The following is an 18,369-nucleotide window of genomic DNA, read 5'->3' on the forward strand; positions in this document are numbered from 1 at the left end:
TAACTTGCCCCCCAGCCTGATCCCCACCCCCGGCTCAGTTGCTCTCCCCAGCGCTCTCTGTCCTCCTGGCCCAACCGGTGAGAGAGCAACCGTCGCCAGCCAGGGAGAGCGCGGCGCCCGGGAGGACTCGCGAGCCGCAGGCGCACAGGGGTGGGGGGCGGCGTGTGCCCGGGCGCCCGGTGCTAGCCCGACGAGTAGCGCGCGCCCGGCGAGCGACACGCTCCCCAAGTTGGGCGCGTCCCAGAGCTGGCTGCCCCGCTAGCCGCAGCTGGTGTCTGGAGAGAGGCGGGGCCGATGGGGGTCGTCTCGGTCGTCACTAGCCTCCAGAGTCTGTCTTAAGAGAATCTGAGCTGGCCTCCCTAGGGTCCCAGCCGGCGTCGCGCCCTCCGCCCGCGAGCAGTCTCCGATGACTGCGCTGGAGGTGGCCCGGGTGGCCCGCCCGCTAGGGGTGTCGGAGAGGGCGGGGGAAGAGGAGGAGGCGGTGTGATGGCCCTGGACGGCGAGAGGGGGGAGCAAGAGGAGGAGAAGAAAAAGAAGAAGAAGAAAAAGAAGAGGAAGAAGAAGGAGGAGGAGGGGGCCGAGAAGAGCAGTTCACCCTTTGCAGCCACCATGGGAGAAGACGACGCCGCGCTCCGGGCAAGCGGCAGGGGGCTCTCGGACCCGTGGGCTGACTCGGTGGGAGTGAGACCCCGCACCACGGAGCGCCACATCGCAGTGCACAAGAGGCTTGTGCTGGCCTTTGCCGTGTCCATCGTGGCATTGCTGGCTGTCACCATGCTGGCCGTACTGCTCAGCCTCCGATTCGACGAGTGTGGAGCGAGCGCGGCGCTGCCCGGCACCGACGGTGGCCTCGGGGGCTTCCCCGAGCGCGGCGGCAACAGCAGCTACCCAGGATCTGCCCGGCGCAACCACCACGCGAGTGGGGAATCCTCACAGCGTGAGACCGGCGAGGTGGGCACCCCGGGGACCCCGTCTGCCCAGCCGCCGTCGGAGGAAGAGCAGGAGCAGTGGCAGCCCTGGACGCAGCTGCGCCTATCCGGCCACCTCAAGCCGCTGCACTACAATTTGATGCTCACCGCCTTCATGGAGAACTTCACCTTCTCTGGGGAGGTCAACGTGGAGATCGCGTGCCGGAACGCCACCCGCTACGTGGTACTGCACGCCTCCCGGGTGGCGGTGGAGAAGGTGCAAGTAGCGGAAGACCGGGCGTTCGGGGCTGTCCCGGTAGCTGGCTTTTTCCTCTACCCACAAACGCAGGTCTTGGTGGTGGTGCTGAACAGAACCCTGGACGCACAGAGGCATTACAATCTGAAGATTATCTACAATGCCCTGATAGAGAACGAGCTTTTGGGTTTCTTCCGCAGCTCCTACGTGATCCACGGGGAGAGAAGGTAAGGAGGGAGGCGGTGCCCCGCGCTGCCCCACCCCGCGCGGCTGCTCGCACTGCTGAGCACCGGGCGACCTCGGGGACCCAGCTGGCTTCCAATATCCAGGAGCCCGGGGTTAGGGGAAGGAAGCTAAGGTGAGATGGTCTGGTCCTCTCCAACTATGGGGGTCTCCTGATGCCTGACCTCGCACCATTGCTAAGTCCACAAACTCAGCAATACCAAAAGATGAATATTGCCTTTCCTCTAGGTTGGACCTTCCTCCTCTAGATTTGGAACGCAGCCATCTGGGCTTTACTTGTTTCCCTAAAGGTTGCAGTTCATAAATGATGACAAATGTAGAAAACAACTTCCCAGGTTACAGTGGAGGGAAATAGTTGATATCCAAAGAGCAGGCAGCAGAGTAAACCAGCTATCAGGTTAAGGCGGACACGCCCCCTCCCCTTGGCAAGCCCCCCTCCCCCCTTGACTATAGGAGATTCAGAACAAGCCCAGGTTTTGGCTTTGTAAAGTTTTCCCAAATCGCAAGCTGAGATTTTGAGCACAAAGAGAACTTGCAGGGAAAGGCGGGGCAGGGGCTGGGGGCTGGAGCAGCAGTTGTCTAGATCAAAATCAGAGAGAGGGACTTCCGAAGCACTTTGATCTCTCCTGAGAGTTCCTGGCTCCATTTAGTTCCTCAGCTGCGGCCAATAGAAATGACTTCACCCAGAAGGGAGGGAAATCTTGCAGTTAGCCCCCAACGCCTTTGTTGAGTTAGATTTGGGCTACATACTGTAGTGTTTTGTTTTGTTTTGTTTTGTTTTTGAGAGCCCGGGGCTTCAGAACCAACAGTTCTGTGTCCAGGTCGCCAGTTTTAACAGTTGTGAAAGTTTGAGGAAAGGAAGTTGAAGATTCTTGCCCATGATTGACAGGTGCGTCTAGTGCTGATAGCTCGCCCACCTCTAGTGAAACTAACTTCTCTTTGATCTCTACTTGATCCCCACGGCCAGCCAGCATCATGTATTACAGGTGGGAGAACAGAAGCTCGGGAAAGTCATCATTTGACTAAGATCACAAAGTGAGACCCAGATAATTTTGGCCCCAGAGCTCATATTTTAAATTCTAACCCAGTGATAATAATAGTACTACTCTCTCCATTATAGGATCGATCAATACCGTCTTAAAAAGCACATCACCCAAAGCCAAGCCTGCCGTACAATAGTGCTTCAAAGTTCAAATGAGTGTCCTCTGGTAGTAAGCTTTTACATACACCGGTTGAATGAATGTGTGAATGAATCTTGTTTTCATTGCATTTAAAATAACTTCACTTAATTAAATGACAATAGGGCAGACAAACAACCAGATTGAATCATAAATGAAACCATCACCTATAGGTAGGATGATTATTGGTAAGAGACAGAGCCTCTTCTTTCTTCACTGAGTCTCTTTAGCCACAGGAGGCTCAGAGCAGCCCAGGGCACCTGAGGTCAACAGACTGTTGTCAGAGAAGGAAACCTGAACTTTGCTTTGCCCAGAGCTCAAGGTTCTTAGAGACTCTCAGAAACAGTTCCTGTGGTGAGACTGGGAAAAATCTCATTGTAGTGTGGAAGTGTACAAAAGTTTTAATTACTGAGTGCTGTGAGTTATGTGAGTCACCCCACATAACCTCTCCATGTGTTAGTGTAGTAGTGTGATAGGTACAGCTTCTGGTGAGTGGATACATAAATCGTTCATTTCCCAACACCCAAGATCTGGTATGGATAACTTAAACCTGTTGCCACCACTGTCTCTAACACACATTACAGATTAAAAATATTTTTAAGCCCCCAAATTATATAAAATATGCAGAAAAGGCACAGGAGGCAGATTTCTATGCTGTGCTTGGAAACGGGTTCATCATGTCAAAATGTCCATAGAGGAAGTTGCACATTATCAGTGATAAATCTTACTGTGGTAAGAAAAATACTCCCTCTCAAATTCTGTTTTTTTTTTTTTCTTAAGCCATGCCAAGATGTATTTGGCAGAACTCAGCTTGTTTTGGTCAGTGCTTTCAAATTAAGAGGACTCTAAAAACGACCAGATGTTTCCGCTTGCCCTGTAACGGGTTTTTTGTGCCCACAGTCCATGTTTGTATTCAGACTTTCTCCTTCAGTTTTCCCTAGAGATGTAAATACTTTGGCTGGAAGTTTAACCTGATACACACGTGCTATCCAGAAGAAATGCAGGATTCCATGTTTGAGAAATCTCAGGATGGATTTCCTTCTAAATACAATCTTAGAGAAACTTTATGTCTTCCAATCCCAATAGCAAAGGGAATGTTATAATTTATTGACTGTTATGTCTAGAGTAGATAGGGCAAAATTAATATTTTCATTAAATTTTATAAGTATACCAATAATTTCACACACATACTAACATTTCATACATTAACCTTTGTTGTCCTTGTTACTCTAGCTATTTATAGGATTTTAATGCTGACCAATATTAGGAACTTAGCCAAGGATAGCCTTTTATTGACAATGATTTTGCCCTAAAAATTCGGCATAAATTGGCATTTAAAAACCCATTTTCTAAAAGGACACAGACACAAACTTAGAATTTTCATTTGATTAACGATTACAGATCTTGATCTTTAGTTAATCATCATCTTTTGCCAATTTAATTGTAGGATGATTTCTGTGATGAAAACAAATACTTAATCTGCCAACAGTGGTTACACTGAGTAACTTGAATATGCTTAAAAGAACCACACCACAGCTTCTTTTGCTTTGGCTAGCTCTGCGGAAGCAGTAGCCACTTACTAACTAATCATTCTTAGTTTTGTCCCATTTCTCAGAGGCCCTGAGGAAGAACTGTCCTTTTCATTTGTTTTCTTGAGAAAGAGTCTCATGCCTGGATTGCAGCTCCCAAGCTGCCTGCCTTAGACCACCGAGTGGTGGATTTCTAGGTGTGTACCAACCTATTTGGCACAAAGATCTTCGGCAAGGGGAAGATTAGACTGTGTGCTATGGTGTATCCTTTGACTCCTGGAAGTTTTTACCCTCTACTACATGCTAGAGAGTGCCCAAGTCCTACAGGAAAGACTGTTTCCCTACACAGTAGACAAACTTCTCAGTGAAGCCCAAGATTCCTTTAACCATAGGCAAATCTTCCATTGTTATTTTTTCATTTGGCTAGGAGAAAGCCTGTCACTTGTTGAATACTAGAAATACCAAGTTATCTGAGAATTAAGATGTTTGTATACATACAATAAATTATCACCTTTCATCAGAACACATACTTTTTTTCCAAGTACATGTTCAGCGGGCAGATAAAAGGGATGTGCATTTATGTTATTGTCTCTTACAGGAGGATACACTTGCTTAGAATTAGGCAAAATGTTCATTTACCTGAAGTAATTGCTGCTTTTGGGTAGCCAGATGGTGTGCACACCCATGTTCAAAGTAGGGTACCTTAATTTAGATCCAGATGGTCCGATTGAAGGAGGAAATTTACCCAAAGTAAACGAACATTTTATTCACTTTTGGAACGGGGACTATTTTTCTTTGACAAACTTTGATTGGGTCTATAATATGCCAAGGTGACAGAAGACAGAGTAAAAATAGACATTCTCTTTTTGTAAAGGATTTTACAAGGTTTTGTAAAGGTTTTGTTTAGAGAGAAGCTACTATGATCTCTGAAAAAGTGGAAAAAATAATTCTTGTGGTCCTCAAAGAGAATCAGGGGTCATTGTCTTGCCAAAATATGTGGGATATGGTGGATTTTCTTTCTTGGTAGGCATATACTCCTCTGTGGTTTTTATTGTTTACAGTTTAATGCTTTGTATGTTTTTTTATTAACAACCAGTTATGATATTAGTAAATGCTAGAAAACTGAGTGTGTTGTTTTGATGTTGAAGAAGCCTCAGTCCTTCAACTTACTTTGGTGAGTTTTGCATACCTAAGTGGAAGTACAGATGACCTCTTCTCCTTCTCTAGAAGGCTATAAACTGAAAAATCCAGAGAAAATCTATCTCTATGTCAGTCTGTCAGTCCTTCTGTCAGTCCTTCTGTCAGTCCTCTGTCTATCTATCTATCTATCTGTCTGTCTGTCTGTCTGTCTGTCTATCTATCTATCTATCTATCTATCTATCTATCTATCTATCTATCTACCTACCAATTTACTGAGAACTCATTTCTATATGATTCCTTAGTAGAACGTTGGCTCAATGTTCTGCTGCCACATACATATAGCCATTTGGTTAAACTGAGTCCAGTACTGAACTTTGGTCATAATTCAAAGTGCTCTCTAAAAGGCTGCAACAACAACAACAACAACAACAACAACTACAACAGTTCTAGTTGATAAATAATGATTCATTCTTGTAGAAAACATCTCACAACTGGGCTTCATCTTGTGTATTTTATTTTCATTTGTTTATTCTTTTGTAATACCATCTCATTTGATCACCTTGAACTGTGAGAGAGTGCCTGTCTCCTCTGAAAAAGTTAGATTAGTTGCAGGTTTTTTGTTTGTTTGTTAATGTATTCAGCACACCTAGGAACAGATCCTATCTGTCTGAGACCTCTCTCAATGAAAATGGACTTGTTATTGACTACTCCAGTATTTACTTAGTTTGAACGATGCATGGTTTTGTTTAACTAACTTCTACTACTCTCTCTCTTTCTGTGTGTGTGTGTGTGTGTGTGTGTGTGTGTGTGTGTGTGTGTGAGAGAGAGAGAGAGAGAGAGAGAGAGAGAGAGAGAGAGAGAGAGAGAGAGAGACAGGACTCAGCACTTCAAGTATGGTTTCAAAACCAGTAAGAGACAGCTATTCACTTTCCAAGCTTAAGTGTGCCTCCCTCTGTAACCCAGACCGTTCCTCCCTGCCCTTACGTTTGTGCCACCCCAGCAACAGTGATCCTTATTCATGTCTACCCGGCATAACCCTTGCTGCTATCCTCAGTACTACCCTCACTGTACTTTTGTTAGGTTTTCAAAGCTCTCTGCATCTCAGCTTTCGTCACTGGAGAGTGTGGGATAACTCGAGGATGAAAATTACTCCCCGCTCGCCTTGCTTATCCAAATAGTCTCAGAAGATCCGTCAACAGGCACTGATGGAGGACAGTGGCCAGAACATAGAAGGACTAAGGGGCTTGCCCCGATGCAGGGCCCTGGCTTCCTGCCTTTTCCACCTCCAGGCCTTGGTGTGCCTGGAAAGCCCTGACTTAGGGAGCTCTGCCATCAGTGTGCAGGAAGGGTGTGACTGAGTCTTCCCTGTGTTCACCAAGTCCCACTCCCTGTGTGTATCTACACCCAGGATAATACTTTACTGTGATGGTCTACACCTTTTCTCCTGAAAAGCAAATAAATAATCATCAGTCAGAGGAAGTTAAGAAGTACCAGTTAGGTTTTTTTTTTTTTTTTACATTATTATTATTGTATTAATGTTCCTTTTTGGTTGTTCTGCTGTGGAGAAAAAGTGTGTATGTATGTATGTATGTATGTATGTATGTATGTATATATATATGTGTGTGTGTATGTATGTATGTATGTGTGTTTAGTGGTTTTCTTTTTAAGCATGGGCTCTTCAACCTGCCTCCTTGACTTGCCTATCCTTGCTGCTGACAACTTCTGTGATCACAGCTAGTTTCCCATTGTTCGTTATTTGGAGCCGTCCGTCCTCTGGAAAACAGGGATAATGAAACTGTTTAATAGAGTCACTGTGACAACTGTGTGGACACTGAGAATCATGTCTGACAGTTGGTAAGAACTGTGGATATTAGACGTTATTGAACCATTTCCATGATTGGCAATCTGCTATGCAGGCTGGTACGTGGGACTGATGGTTTTGCTTTGTTTTTTTTTTTTTTTTTTTTTTCCCATCCTGTGGGGACTGGTGGCAGGTCTCAGGAAAGGAATGGTCACAGGGTTCTTTCCTCTGTCTGCTGTTTGCTGTGCTGCCCAAGAAGAGTTCAAGGAGGCCGTGTGAGGAAGAAACATAGCCCTACCCCCATCAAAGAAGAGTGACAAGAAAGGGTGTAGTGTCTCATGGCTACAGAAACTCAGGCTGAGATCAAATCTTGTGAGTTAGAGAGGACCGACCGAGGGAGCAAAAAGATTGGTTAACAGAAGCCAAGCAAAGGTCTTTTATTATGGCACGGCAGCCTGCTAGCTGCCACCAAGCACTGAAGGCTCAGTGCAGGGCCATTACTGCAAGCAGACAAATGCTAAGTATGGTAGGACTGGGTCTCAGGCTTACGTATTGCTCCCAAGACTTCATGTGGGTTTTGACAGTAGCAGTGGTTTATGACACACGGTGCTTTGCCTGTTTCCACTCTACAACGGATGAATCTCAGACACTTTATTTAGTCTTACAAAAACCTATTCTGACGATGGGGCAAGTAATCTTAGTGCATTATAGTACTCTTCGTCAATGCTGACCCAGTACTCAGTACTCTCTGTTGATAAGAGTATTTAGTACTACATAAACGGGAAAGCAATTACGAGTATTATGCTCTGTTTTTATAACACGAATTATTCACATATGCACCACTTCCTACATACATATTGCTGGCATTATTGCATTATGTTTTTAGTTTACTAAAATGGTTATTTAAAAAATAGACTACACACTTGCTCAGAGCATTGAATATTCAGCAGGAGTGTTCCTCTTCTGAAGTGGCAGAGGTTTAATGACTCATTGAAGTACATAAAAACACACAGTCTAAACAAAGACCCATTTTGGCTTAAAATGTTTTTGTCATTGAGTAACAATTTGCATTTTGATTAACAACCTAAACTTGAAATGGTACATGTGTAACTTTCATGACCTTGCTGCCACTTCTAAGACTATGTGGTGAACCAGTCACTGCCACGAGCAGTGTTGTCACTGATTTGACTTGGTGGCTTTTTTGCGACTGACCTTGAACTCTTGTGACACTGGAATGCAGTAACAGCTGCTATAGAAATATCTGTTTTGCCGGGCGGTGGTGGCGCATGCCTGTAATCCCAGCACTCTGGGAAGCAGAGGCAGGCGGATTTCTGAGTTCGAGGCCAGCCTGGTCTACAGAGTGAGTTCCAGGACAGCCAGGGCTATACAGGGAAACCCTGTCTCGGAAAAACCATATCCAAAAAAAAAAAAAAAAAAAAAAAAAAAAAAAGAAAATCTGTTTCTGCCTGGAGAGAGGGTTCAGGGGTTAAATGTACTGACTGCTGTTCTAGTTAGTTTTTTTTTTTTTTTTTTTTTTTACGTTATTATTATTATTGTATTAGTGTTCCTTTTTGGTTGTTCTGCTGTGGAGAAAAAGTGTGTATGTATGTATGTATGTATGTATGTATGTATTTTCCAGAGGACCAGGGTTCAATTCCCAGCACCCACATGGCAGCTCACAACTGTCTGTAACTCCAGTTCCAGAGGATCCGACACCCCACACAGACACATATGCTGGCAAACATCAATGCACATGAAATGAATTAAAGAAATAAATCTTAAAAATCTTTTTGCTGCATGATATGTGCTGAGTGCTTAGACAAGGCCCACATGACAGCCTTGAAGCTGTGTGCTGTCGCTGTGCATGGAGTTCTCTTGGTTCTGGTAGATTCTAATTGAAAAGTCATGAATCAATCTTCATGCTAAGTATTATGCAAATCCTGGCATTCTCTGCATATTTTACCTTTATGGAAAAAAAAAGGCAAACTGAAAATAATGGAGCAGAAACTGCTTTGTATCACATACTGTAATTTGTTGACAATATCAACCGACGTTAATGCATTACTTCTGCTAAATGTTATTATAATGACTTGACACAAGTAACTTGCCTGGCGAACTTCCGCAGGAATAAAAAATCAATTCTTTGTATCCTTCAGAGGCAATGCAGAGATTTGAGCCCTCCCTCTTATGTCAAAATGTCAAATAGACAAATTGTTAGGAAAAAAAAATCAAATAATTTGTTTTAGATAGATGAGAATTAAAATATATGCATGTTTCTTACATTTTTTTCTAGTTATGCTAAAGTGACATTTTTGGAATGCCACCTCTAGATAGTCACTTTGGGGAGTGGCATTTTTATGCTAATAAGCAGATTTATTAAAAGATAAAAATGACATTTTTCTTTAAAGAAAAGAGAGATTGAGACACTGGTACCTGTTATCTTTTCTTTTGTTTTTGCTGTTTTCATGTGAGTACATATTTGTGTGTGTATGTCTCTATGTGTATATGTATGTATATATGTGTAAGTGTATGTCTGTGTGTGTGTGTGTATGTGTATGAGTATGATGTGTATGTCTCCTATCCATGCTGTTTTTTAAAAGTAGTTTTATATGTTAATTAATTTATTGTGTTTCTCATACTTGGCATTCTGCCACTACCTCAAACTCATCTCAGATTAACTCAGGCACCAAAATCCTTATTTTCTTTTCTAAACTAACCCTAACTAGAAGCCTCTTTGACATTTTTAAATGACAGAAAACAAGAAAGAAATCTCCTTTCCCCCCAATCAGAGATGATCATGAAATGTATGCAGGGGAGATGAACTTAGGTTTCTAAAGTCCTACAGGTACTTCTCTCTGTAGAGGGAATCCTCCTGAAACTGGTCCTGACTGTTAGACAGGAGACTCATCAGGGCGAGGCCGGTGAGAGGTTGACACAGAAGCTCAATAGAGCCAGAGCCTTCCGAACAGTAGCAGCTCCACATGTGTGTCAAACTCTTTCTAAACGGGTATTTCCTGTGTTCACTACGGTCCCCTCATGATCTACTCACTTCTGATCTACTCAGCGTCCATTCAAGTTCTCAGGACAATCCCCCATGCTCCCTTACCCAGGAAGCCTTGGAGTTCTTGGGGCTTTGGGTTCCCAACGGAGGCACCTTTACTCCAGAGGAAAGCTACAGAAGATTCTGCTGGCTGTAGTGGGAAGGTCCATTGCCTCACACAATGAGTAATTACCCAGTCTAAAAATGCCAGCAATGTCAAGGCCAAGAAGCCCTGCCTGAGCAAATACAACCTCATAGGTTTTCCTTGTTTGTCTTCGCTTTCAGTATAATGCCTGTTTGGGCTTGTATTTAGATAGACTGTCATAGTTTATACTCCTTATAGGAAAAATAAAAACCATATATATTTCTATTTTTCTCCCAAACTTTGACACTCAAAATTGAATTGATTGAGAGGAGCCAATACTTTGAAGAACATGTAGCGTCTATTTACTGGCAATGTAATTTTAATGCATTTTAAAAAAGAAAACTCCATATTTGGTGAACATTTTATTCTAATTGTCTTGTTACAAAGTCTTGAACCTAGAAAAGCCTTTAAATGCAGCCCAGTCTAGCTGCCTTTCTTTACCAAGGGACCTCTTTTGATTGTTCTAAATACTGAATTAAAATTCAATTGCAATCATCCTCAGGTGCCAGACTGTGAAATTGGTATTTCCTCATTTAGACATTATCAGAATATATGGTAGCCTTCTTTGCATAGATATATACTGTGTGCATGAATTCATTAAGAATATTAATTACAGGGAAAAGCTACTGGATGATCTTGATAGCTCTTTTCAACCCTGACTTAAACTGCTACCATTCCTATCAATGTTGGCCAAATAAGGCAAAAAGAGACGGCACCACGTGTTTCCTCTGCATAAATATCTGGCTTATTCATTTCTTATGGACCAAGATGTATTTAGATCTTTGCCTCTTATAAATCCCTGCCCTTTATTTACTTAATGTCAAAGACATCTTATTTTTTTAAATGAAAAATGAATACATTTTCATTATAATGCCTTTGATGATGAACTCTTACAGAATTGACTTTCTGCTACTGTCAATCTTTCTCTCTCTCTCTGTGTGTGTGTGTGTATGTGGTTGCACTTACACACACACACACACACACACACACACACACACACACACACACATTTAATTTGATTCTGAAGACTTTAGGAACAAATGGCTGCATCTTCTTAAAAATCAACCCAAGTACCCAATACAGTGAGACACTCCACACAGTCGAGTATATCTATTTATTCAAAGATTGGAACTGAAGTTCTCATATACTTAGAAAAAGGAAGTATTTCTTCTCAGATATGCAATTTCATGGTATCTTTGAAATAACCCCGAGAGAGAAAAGCTAAACCCTGTAGCTTTTTTCATTTTTTAATTAATAAGGTGAAAGGTAAGATTCTCAAGCACTATGTGATATTAAGTATGGGGAGGGCAAGCACAGTTTAACATGAAGGTGCAGGTATTTCGTTATGCAAAACTGTATTACTATCATCAGAAAAAAACCCAGAAAGGGATCATGATTTCCCCTAAATTTTCAAGGAATATTCATTACTACCTTGAGTTGAGTTAAATCATTGTTATCAGCTAAAAATTAATTCTACTGCTTTCAGAATGCATTTAGTTTTATTTATATAGACACTATGTGAATTCTAGGCCCTGCTTTGGTATAACTGCCTGTGGGTCTATGGACAAACCTTACTGGGTGTACATTTTCATTTTAGCAATTCATAGGACTGAGAAAATTTATTTCTAATATTTCTTCCACCTTTAATCTTTTTGTTTGTATGGAGATTTATAACTAAAACTTCTTTCCCACATATTATTACATTTTATCATTTTGGCATTTTAGTGAGAAAGGCCAAGAAAACAATATTTTCTTTTTACTAACGAAAAAATAAGTTCGGTCAGTTAAATGACTTAGCCGGGTCTGGTACGAGCCGGGTCTGGTATGCACGAGTCTGGTGCTATTGGAAAGATACTTTTAACCCTTTCCAAACTTTCTTTTTTCTTTTCTTTTCTTTTTTTTTTTTTAAACCTCTTCCTTTGCTTTATTTCAAGAATGAAACTTTAAAATGCATAAATGGTAATAAGTTTGGACTCCATGCTTTTAAAAACAATGTGAATAATTATACCTCATGGTTTACCCAGAAATAGCCAATAAGATCTGATAGATATGGCAATGTATAGAGATTGGATAGCAACTCAAATTCAAGATGAACGCTTACATGTAGTGATGACTTACATCTTCCTGTATCATATGCTGAGAATCTAGTGTAAACCCAAGTTTAAGTTCTGTTTGAAAGTATGTCATGCAACATTAGCCACATACACCCTCAGTTATAGCAAGGGGCCTGGTGAAGACCTCCTTATAGGAGGAAGAGCCTTTGAATGAAACAACTTGAGAACTTCTTAATGTCTTATGAAGCGTCTGATGCTGACTTGCATTACAGAAAATCTTGTAGCCAAACCTCTTCAGCTCTTATTATATTTTTTAGGTACTTGAGTGTCTGTAGACTATAAAAGCATGTAGAAGTGTCTTTTAATTAGTTTTAATGAAATATAACCTTATCAGAAAACTTGTATTTGGTGTATGTGTGCTTGTTTACTTTATGCCTTGCATAGTTTTTATATGTTTATGTTGTGTACATATGTGTGTGTGTGTATGTAGGTGTGTGCATCATAATAACTTCCCATTACATATGGGGAACACATTCTAAGACCTTCAGTGAATACCTGAAGTCATGGCTAGTCCTGAGTACTATATACACTATGTTTGTTAAAGTGCGTACATATCCATGATAAAATTTAATTTCTATGTTAGAAATACTAAGAGATTAACAGCTAGCAATAAAACAAAGCATTCCAATACTGTACTGTAATAAAAGTGTATAAATATGATTGTACCTCATCACATATCTCAAGTTCTATCACGCTGTAGTAATATTTCTGGACTTGAGTTGATATGGGTAACATAAACTCTCCCCTCCTCCCTGAAGAAAACCAACAAAACAAACCAACCAAACAAATCCAAGTTATGTGTTAGATGAACCAGTTTTTCTGAAAACCATCAATCTCTAGACTGTAAATTGTAAATGCAAATTATGGAGCGTGGGAAGAATGAAGATCCTGTTAACCAGTGATGGCTGCTCTTTGCCTGCCCGAGGCAGCTATACACAGTGATGGGACTGTACACCCCTTTACCCCTACCCCCAGTTGAGCTTTACAATACTTCTGAAATTAGACTCCCATATTTCCTTATTTAGGGGAAGCGTTAGAATTATCAAAGTTAGTTTGGGTAAAAGAAGCTTTGGACCACACCAAGATTTAGTAAATTTCAAAGCCATTTATTTTAGCATTGGTAGATGGCGTAATTTCAATTTTGAGGGTATAGATATTGCCAAGTGAGGGCCCATGAGGGTTCCCTGCCATTTGAGGACAGTGTTTAGATTTCAATTTTATTATCTGTATATGCTGGATGCCCTAGGCTTCGGGGAGAAATGTGATATACACAATAAAAGAGCCATTATTTCTCAGTGTTTGCCAATGTGCCGGTGAGTTGTTTCTCTGTAGAGTGTAGTGTTTTATCTAACAACTACTGCTCTGGGTTTATCGAGTTTACTTTAATCGAGACAAAAACTTCCCGGAAGAACTTTTATTTTTAAGGCAGTATATTACACATTTTTTAAAATGTTATTCACGAATGAAGGCACAATTCAGAAAAATGTGCATTTTTCAGATTCATCAGAATATACTATCTGAGGTATGTGATCGGGCCATTTCTTGAATGGGAGCAATACATGTAATTAGCATGTCATTTTCTCTCTCTCTCTCTCTCTCTCTCTTTCTTCCAGATTTCTTGGTGTTACTCAGTTTTCACCTACACATGCCAGGAAGGCATTTCCGTGTTTCGATGAGCCGATCTACAAGGCCACTTTCAAAATCAGCATCAAACATCAAGCAACTTATTTGTCTCTCTCCAACATGCCAGTGGAGACATCTGTGTTTGAGGAAGATGGATGGGTAACAGACCACTTTTCACAGACCCCTCTCATGTCCACCTATTATTTAGCCTGGGCGATTTGCAACTTCACATACAGAGAAACTACCACCAAGAGTGGGGTTGTAGTAAGTATTTTCAGCCTAATGATGCTTTGGATAAAATGTTTACCCTGTAAAGTAACCTGATATCTAGGATAGGGTCCTCACACCTGACCAAAGCCAAAGTCTTTAGCTATCGGAGATTAAATGTAATCCTCATATCCAAGTTTAACAGGAACTATTTCCCCACCCCGCTACACTCTATTTTCTGTTCCTCTAACCTTTTACCCCTTGCTTTCATGCACCATGCTTTTTTTTTTTCAACTCCGCCCAGGGCCTGGATATACCTAAAGCAATTCTTGCCTTTCAAGTAAATTGATTGATTCCTATTGCTTCTTTCTATTAATGATTTCTTTCAAATGTGTATAAAATGTGACAAATGACACAATGAACTCCACATACTTAGCAGCCATATCTGAAGAGAAAGAAAACCATATTTAATAGAATAGATGCCTCTGAACAGTTATCCTTGGTCTCACGACCTCGCTCTCTCCACCAGGAACCCACTTGCCATTTGTCCTTTCCATGAAAATTATTATATAGTTATTATATGTCTTAGTTGGGGGTTTCTGTTGTTGTGAAGGGATACCATGACCATGGCAATTCTTAATAAGGAACATATTCAGTTTGGGGCATGCTTACTGTCTCAGAGGTTTAGTCCATTATTGTCTTAGCAGGAAGCATGGCGGCACTCAGGCAGACCTGGTACTGGAGAAGGAGCCAAGAGTGCTACATCTGGATCAACAGGCAGCAGGTGGTGACACCCAAGCCTGGCTTGAGCATCTGAAACCTCAAGCCCATCCCCTGTGACACACTTCCACCAATAAGACCACACCTCCTACTAGTGACACTTTCTATGAGCCTCTAGGGGCCATTTTCATTTACACCACCACACTGTATATGCTTATATTTGGTTATAATACTTAGTATACTTTAAAATCCAAGAGACCTTATAGGATAGCTATTAACCTACATTGTGTAATTATTTCATTTATTCTTCTTAGATAGTATGAGGGACTGCAGGGATTGTCTGCATTAAATTTATGACAAAGATCTAGTGGCTTACCTTAGTGACATCAGCATGTTCTATTGCATTGTGTTAGACTAACCATGCTAAATGAGTAATTCCTTCTCATTTCAATTTCTTCCACAATAACTATACATTTATTTTAAATTTCACATTAATTATAAAAGCATCATGGTTCTCCTTTTCCAGTCCGAGTAGTTGGGGTTTAAATAGAGTAAGTGACCTTTCCATGGTATAAAACCCACAAGTCAAATCTCCTAGTTTCTCTAGTATCTGGGGAATGTCTTTTACCATTTCACTTGCATGTCCTTGAGCGAATTTATCTTGTGTCCTCCCCTTCACAGAGCTCCTATAGTCCATTTTCCTTGAAAAATAACACAATAAGTGAAGAGAAAGTTGTGTTTTTAATCTGTAGGGATTCATAGCTCTATAATAACCTGAGTTTTGAAAAACAGTTTTGGCTACAGATTTTTCTCTCTCACTGTTCCTTTTAATTTAAATCACCGAGGAGCCTGCTTAAAAAATAAAATCTGCTTGCATACAAAATTAATGCCATTATAGAAAAACTACAGAGTGAATTCATCTGTGTAATCATTAAAATAATACCCTTAATGCTGAGTGTAGAGGCCTCGCTGGCATTTTAGTCTTTTGGGCTTATAATAATTTGAAATGTTGAATTCCTCTGATGCTTGTTGATTTCTGCTATGGACATTTCAGGGCTGTACTCATCGGACCATACACAGAAAAGGAACATGAAGACATCTCATTTCTTTTTGTGTCTTCGAAAGTTGATGACTGACTCTCAGTGGCTCAGCTGTCAAAAAGTCCTCTAGAAATGCTTCTGCCTAGTATATTCTCTTTAGAGGACCTTAAAAGTATCCTCAACCCTACATAATGATGCTTGGTGCTATGCCCCATTTATAAAACCACTCTAGTTTTCATAGATGTGGCTGTTTATTCTTAAGAATCTCTGAGTTATCAGTAAACATTTTTAACATTTCTACTTGGTAATTTTAATGTGGAAAAGATAAAATGTGGAGGCAGAGAAGATTGAAAGGCCAGCTGAAAGAAAACTTCAGACTGTATAATCTGAAAATATCACAATCAGGAAAGAAGGAAAGCAGAACCACCATAGGGAGCCCTTGTTTATCAACTGTGGAAATATAGTTTGAAACTCCACTCTCTTTTCCTGTCACCCCTTTGAAATCCAATCTGTTTTCTTCTCACCGACTTTCCCCTTTATTACTGGGGGCCGCATGGGAATGGCGTTTCTCAACCCTTAGCAGCGAGAAGGAGAAGAGATTCCCCTTTAGAATCTTGACTGTGGGATGGTCGGGTGAGGTCCAGGCGGTCTTTTCAGATCAGAAGCTGCAGCAGTTTTGTTTGAGCCCTGAAGAAGGAACTTGGGAAGCAGATTAATAACAAGGAGCTTAGTCTCTCAGTGCTCTGGACATGAGTATTAGAGCCACCCCTGTCTCCATCATTATCAACATTGAAAACTGCCTAAACTTTGCAAAACACTGGTTGAAATAATTACAAAGACAAATCTAAGATTCCCCTTGTACAGGGGTTGCTAATGCAAATTAGATATTTAATTAGAATCTACATTGTGTTTCTCTATTCGTAAAACACCTGACCTTTTTTCTTTTTTTGTAAATAGTTAATGTTTCCAAATCGAGAGATTGCACATAAAATAACTCTGGCTTCTCTTGAGGAATCGAAAGATCTTGTATCATTTAGCTCGCATCTGTATTCTGTAGTACTTGATCATTCAATTAGTCCGTCAACAGACATTTATGGACGGATTATCAGGTACTGTTGTACACTGTGGTCATCCTGCAGAAAAGAGCAAAAAATGTAGCCACACTTGTGGGGATCTTGTGTGTCGCATCGCCATTCACACTGGGATTTTGTAAGGTGGTGATTTATGCAGAAGTCAGGTGATGAGCAGTTAATTTACATTTGCCATTTACTTCCCAAGGCAGCATCCTCCAGATGAGCTTGGGTCTTTTGTGCTCTGTCTGTCTCAGAGTTGTGCGTTACCTGCTGCAGTCCTGCATACAATTAAATTTCAGCCTTAATCTTGGACACAATTCAGGCACTGCACATATGAATTAGTATCACTAGTATTCATAGTATTCATAGTCCAATAGGAGGAAAACAATACCAAGTCCCTTAGAGAACAGAGACATGACTAACAATTGCAGTATAGGGGTGTGTCTCGTGAAGGAGAGTGGAGTAAGACCCTGAAGGATGACTTGGTCTTAGGGAAGAAGTTGCTATGTGCATGCTGTGCTAGGTTGGGGAAATATTATCAGGAGAAGATACAGAGGTAGGAAGACTGTATGGAAATTAGTGTAGCAGTGTGACTACACATGGGGATTTATCATCAGATATATCTATTCCTGAATTCTTTGCTTCTCCATGACCTTAGTTCGTTATGTAATGTCTCCCTTTTCTAGTTTTCTTGTTTGGAAACTGAAAGTGTATGTGACTTCTTCCCTAACTGTGCCGTTTTCATTCCTGGATTATTGGCAAAACAACCTACTCTAAGACGGATTTTCCTAATATGACCATTTTATTATGTCGCAAGCTTCCATGGTAAAATGGAGCCAAAGCACACGATGTGGACAACTTGTCTCTGCTCAGTATTGTCCGGCTCTCAGATAGGGTAATATGATGAGGGGCCTCTCATAGCCAGGGCCAGAATCACCTGGACTAGGATTTGTTTGGAGCTTTATTCTTTGTCTTCTGAGACATGACAGTTGTGTGTAGTGTCTGCATGGCTCAGACTTGATTAAAAATAGGGCAGCATCAGGGAGATTCGATTCCTTACATGGTAGTTTAGAACATTGTTTGAGTTAGGGCTTCTATTGTGATGGAGCACTATGACCAAAAAAAAAAAAAAAAAAAAAAAAAAAAAAAAAAAGGGAAGGCAAGGGTTTATTTGGATTATGTATCCACAGTTATAGTCCTTTGAGGGAAGCCAAAGCAGGAACTCAAATTGGCCAGGAACCCACACGCAAGAACTCAAGCAGAGGACATGGAGGACTATTACTTACTGGCTACCTCCTCATATTTGCTCGCCCTGCTTTCTTATAGAATCCAGGACCACCAGCCAGGTGGTC

General features: G+C 41.3%; 1 protein-coding gene across 1 annotated transcript in view; it reads left to right on the plus strand.

Annotated features, from left to right (window-relative positions):
• Positions 1–483: 483 nt before the first annotated feature.
• Trhde (thyrotropin releasing hormone degrading enzyme) overlaps positions 484–18,369 on the plus strand; it is a 401,117-nt gene continuing 383,231 nt past the window's right edge. The window contains exons 1-2 of the mRNA XM_052165723.1: positions 484–1,391; positions 13,968–14,241. Coding sequence (XP_052021683.1) covers positions 487–1,391; positions 13,968–14,241 — 1,179 coding nt within the window. The 5' untranslated portion in view covers positions 484–486. The remainder of the gene's footprint in view (positions 1,392–13,967; positions 14,242–18,369) is intronic.

Source organism: Apodemus sylvaticus, chromosome 20 (assembly GCF_947179515.1).
Source record: "Apodemus sylvaticus chromosome 20, mApoSyl1.1, whole genome shotgun sequence".
Taxonomy (NCBI): Eukaryota; Metazoa; Chordata; class Mammalia; order Rodentia; family Muridae; genus Apodemus; species Apodemus sylvaticus.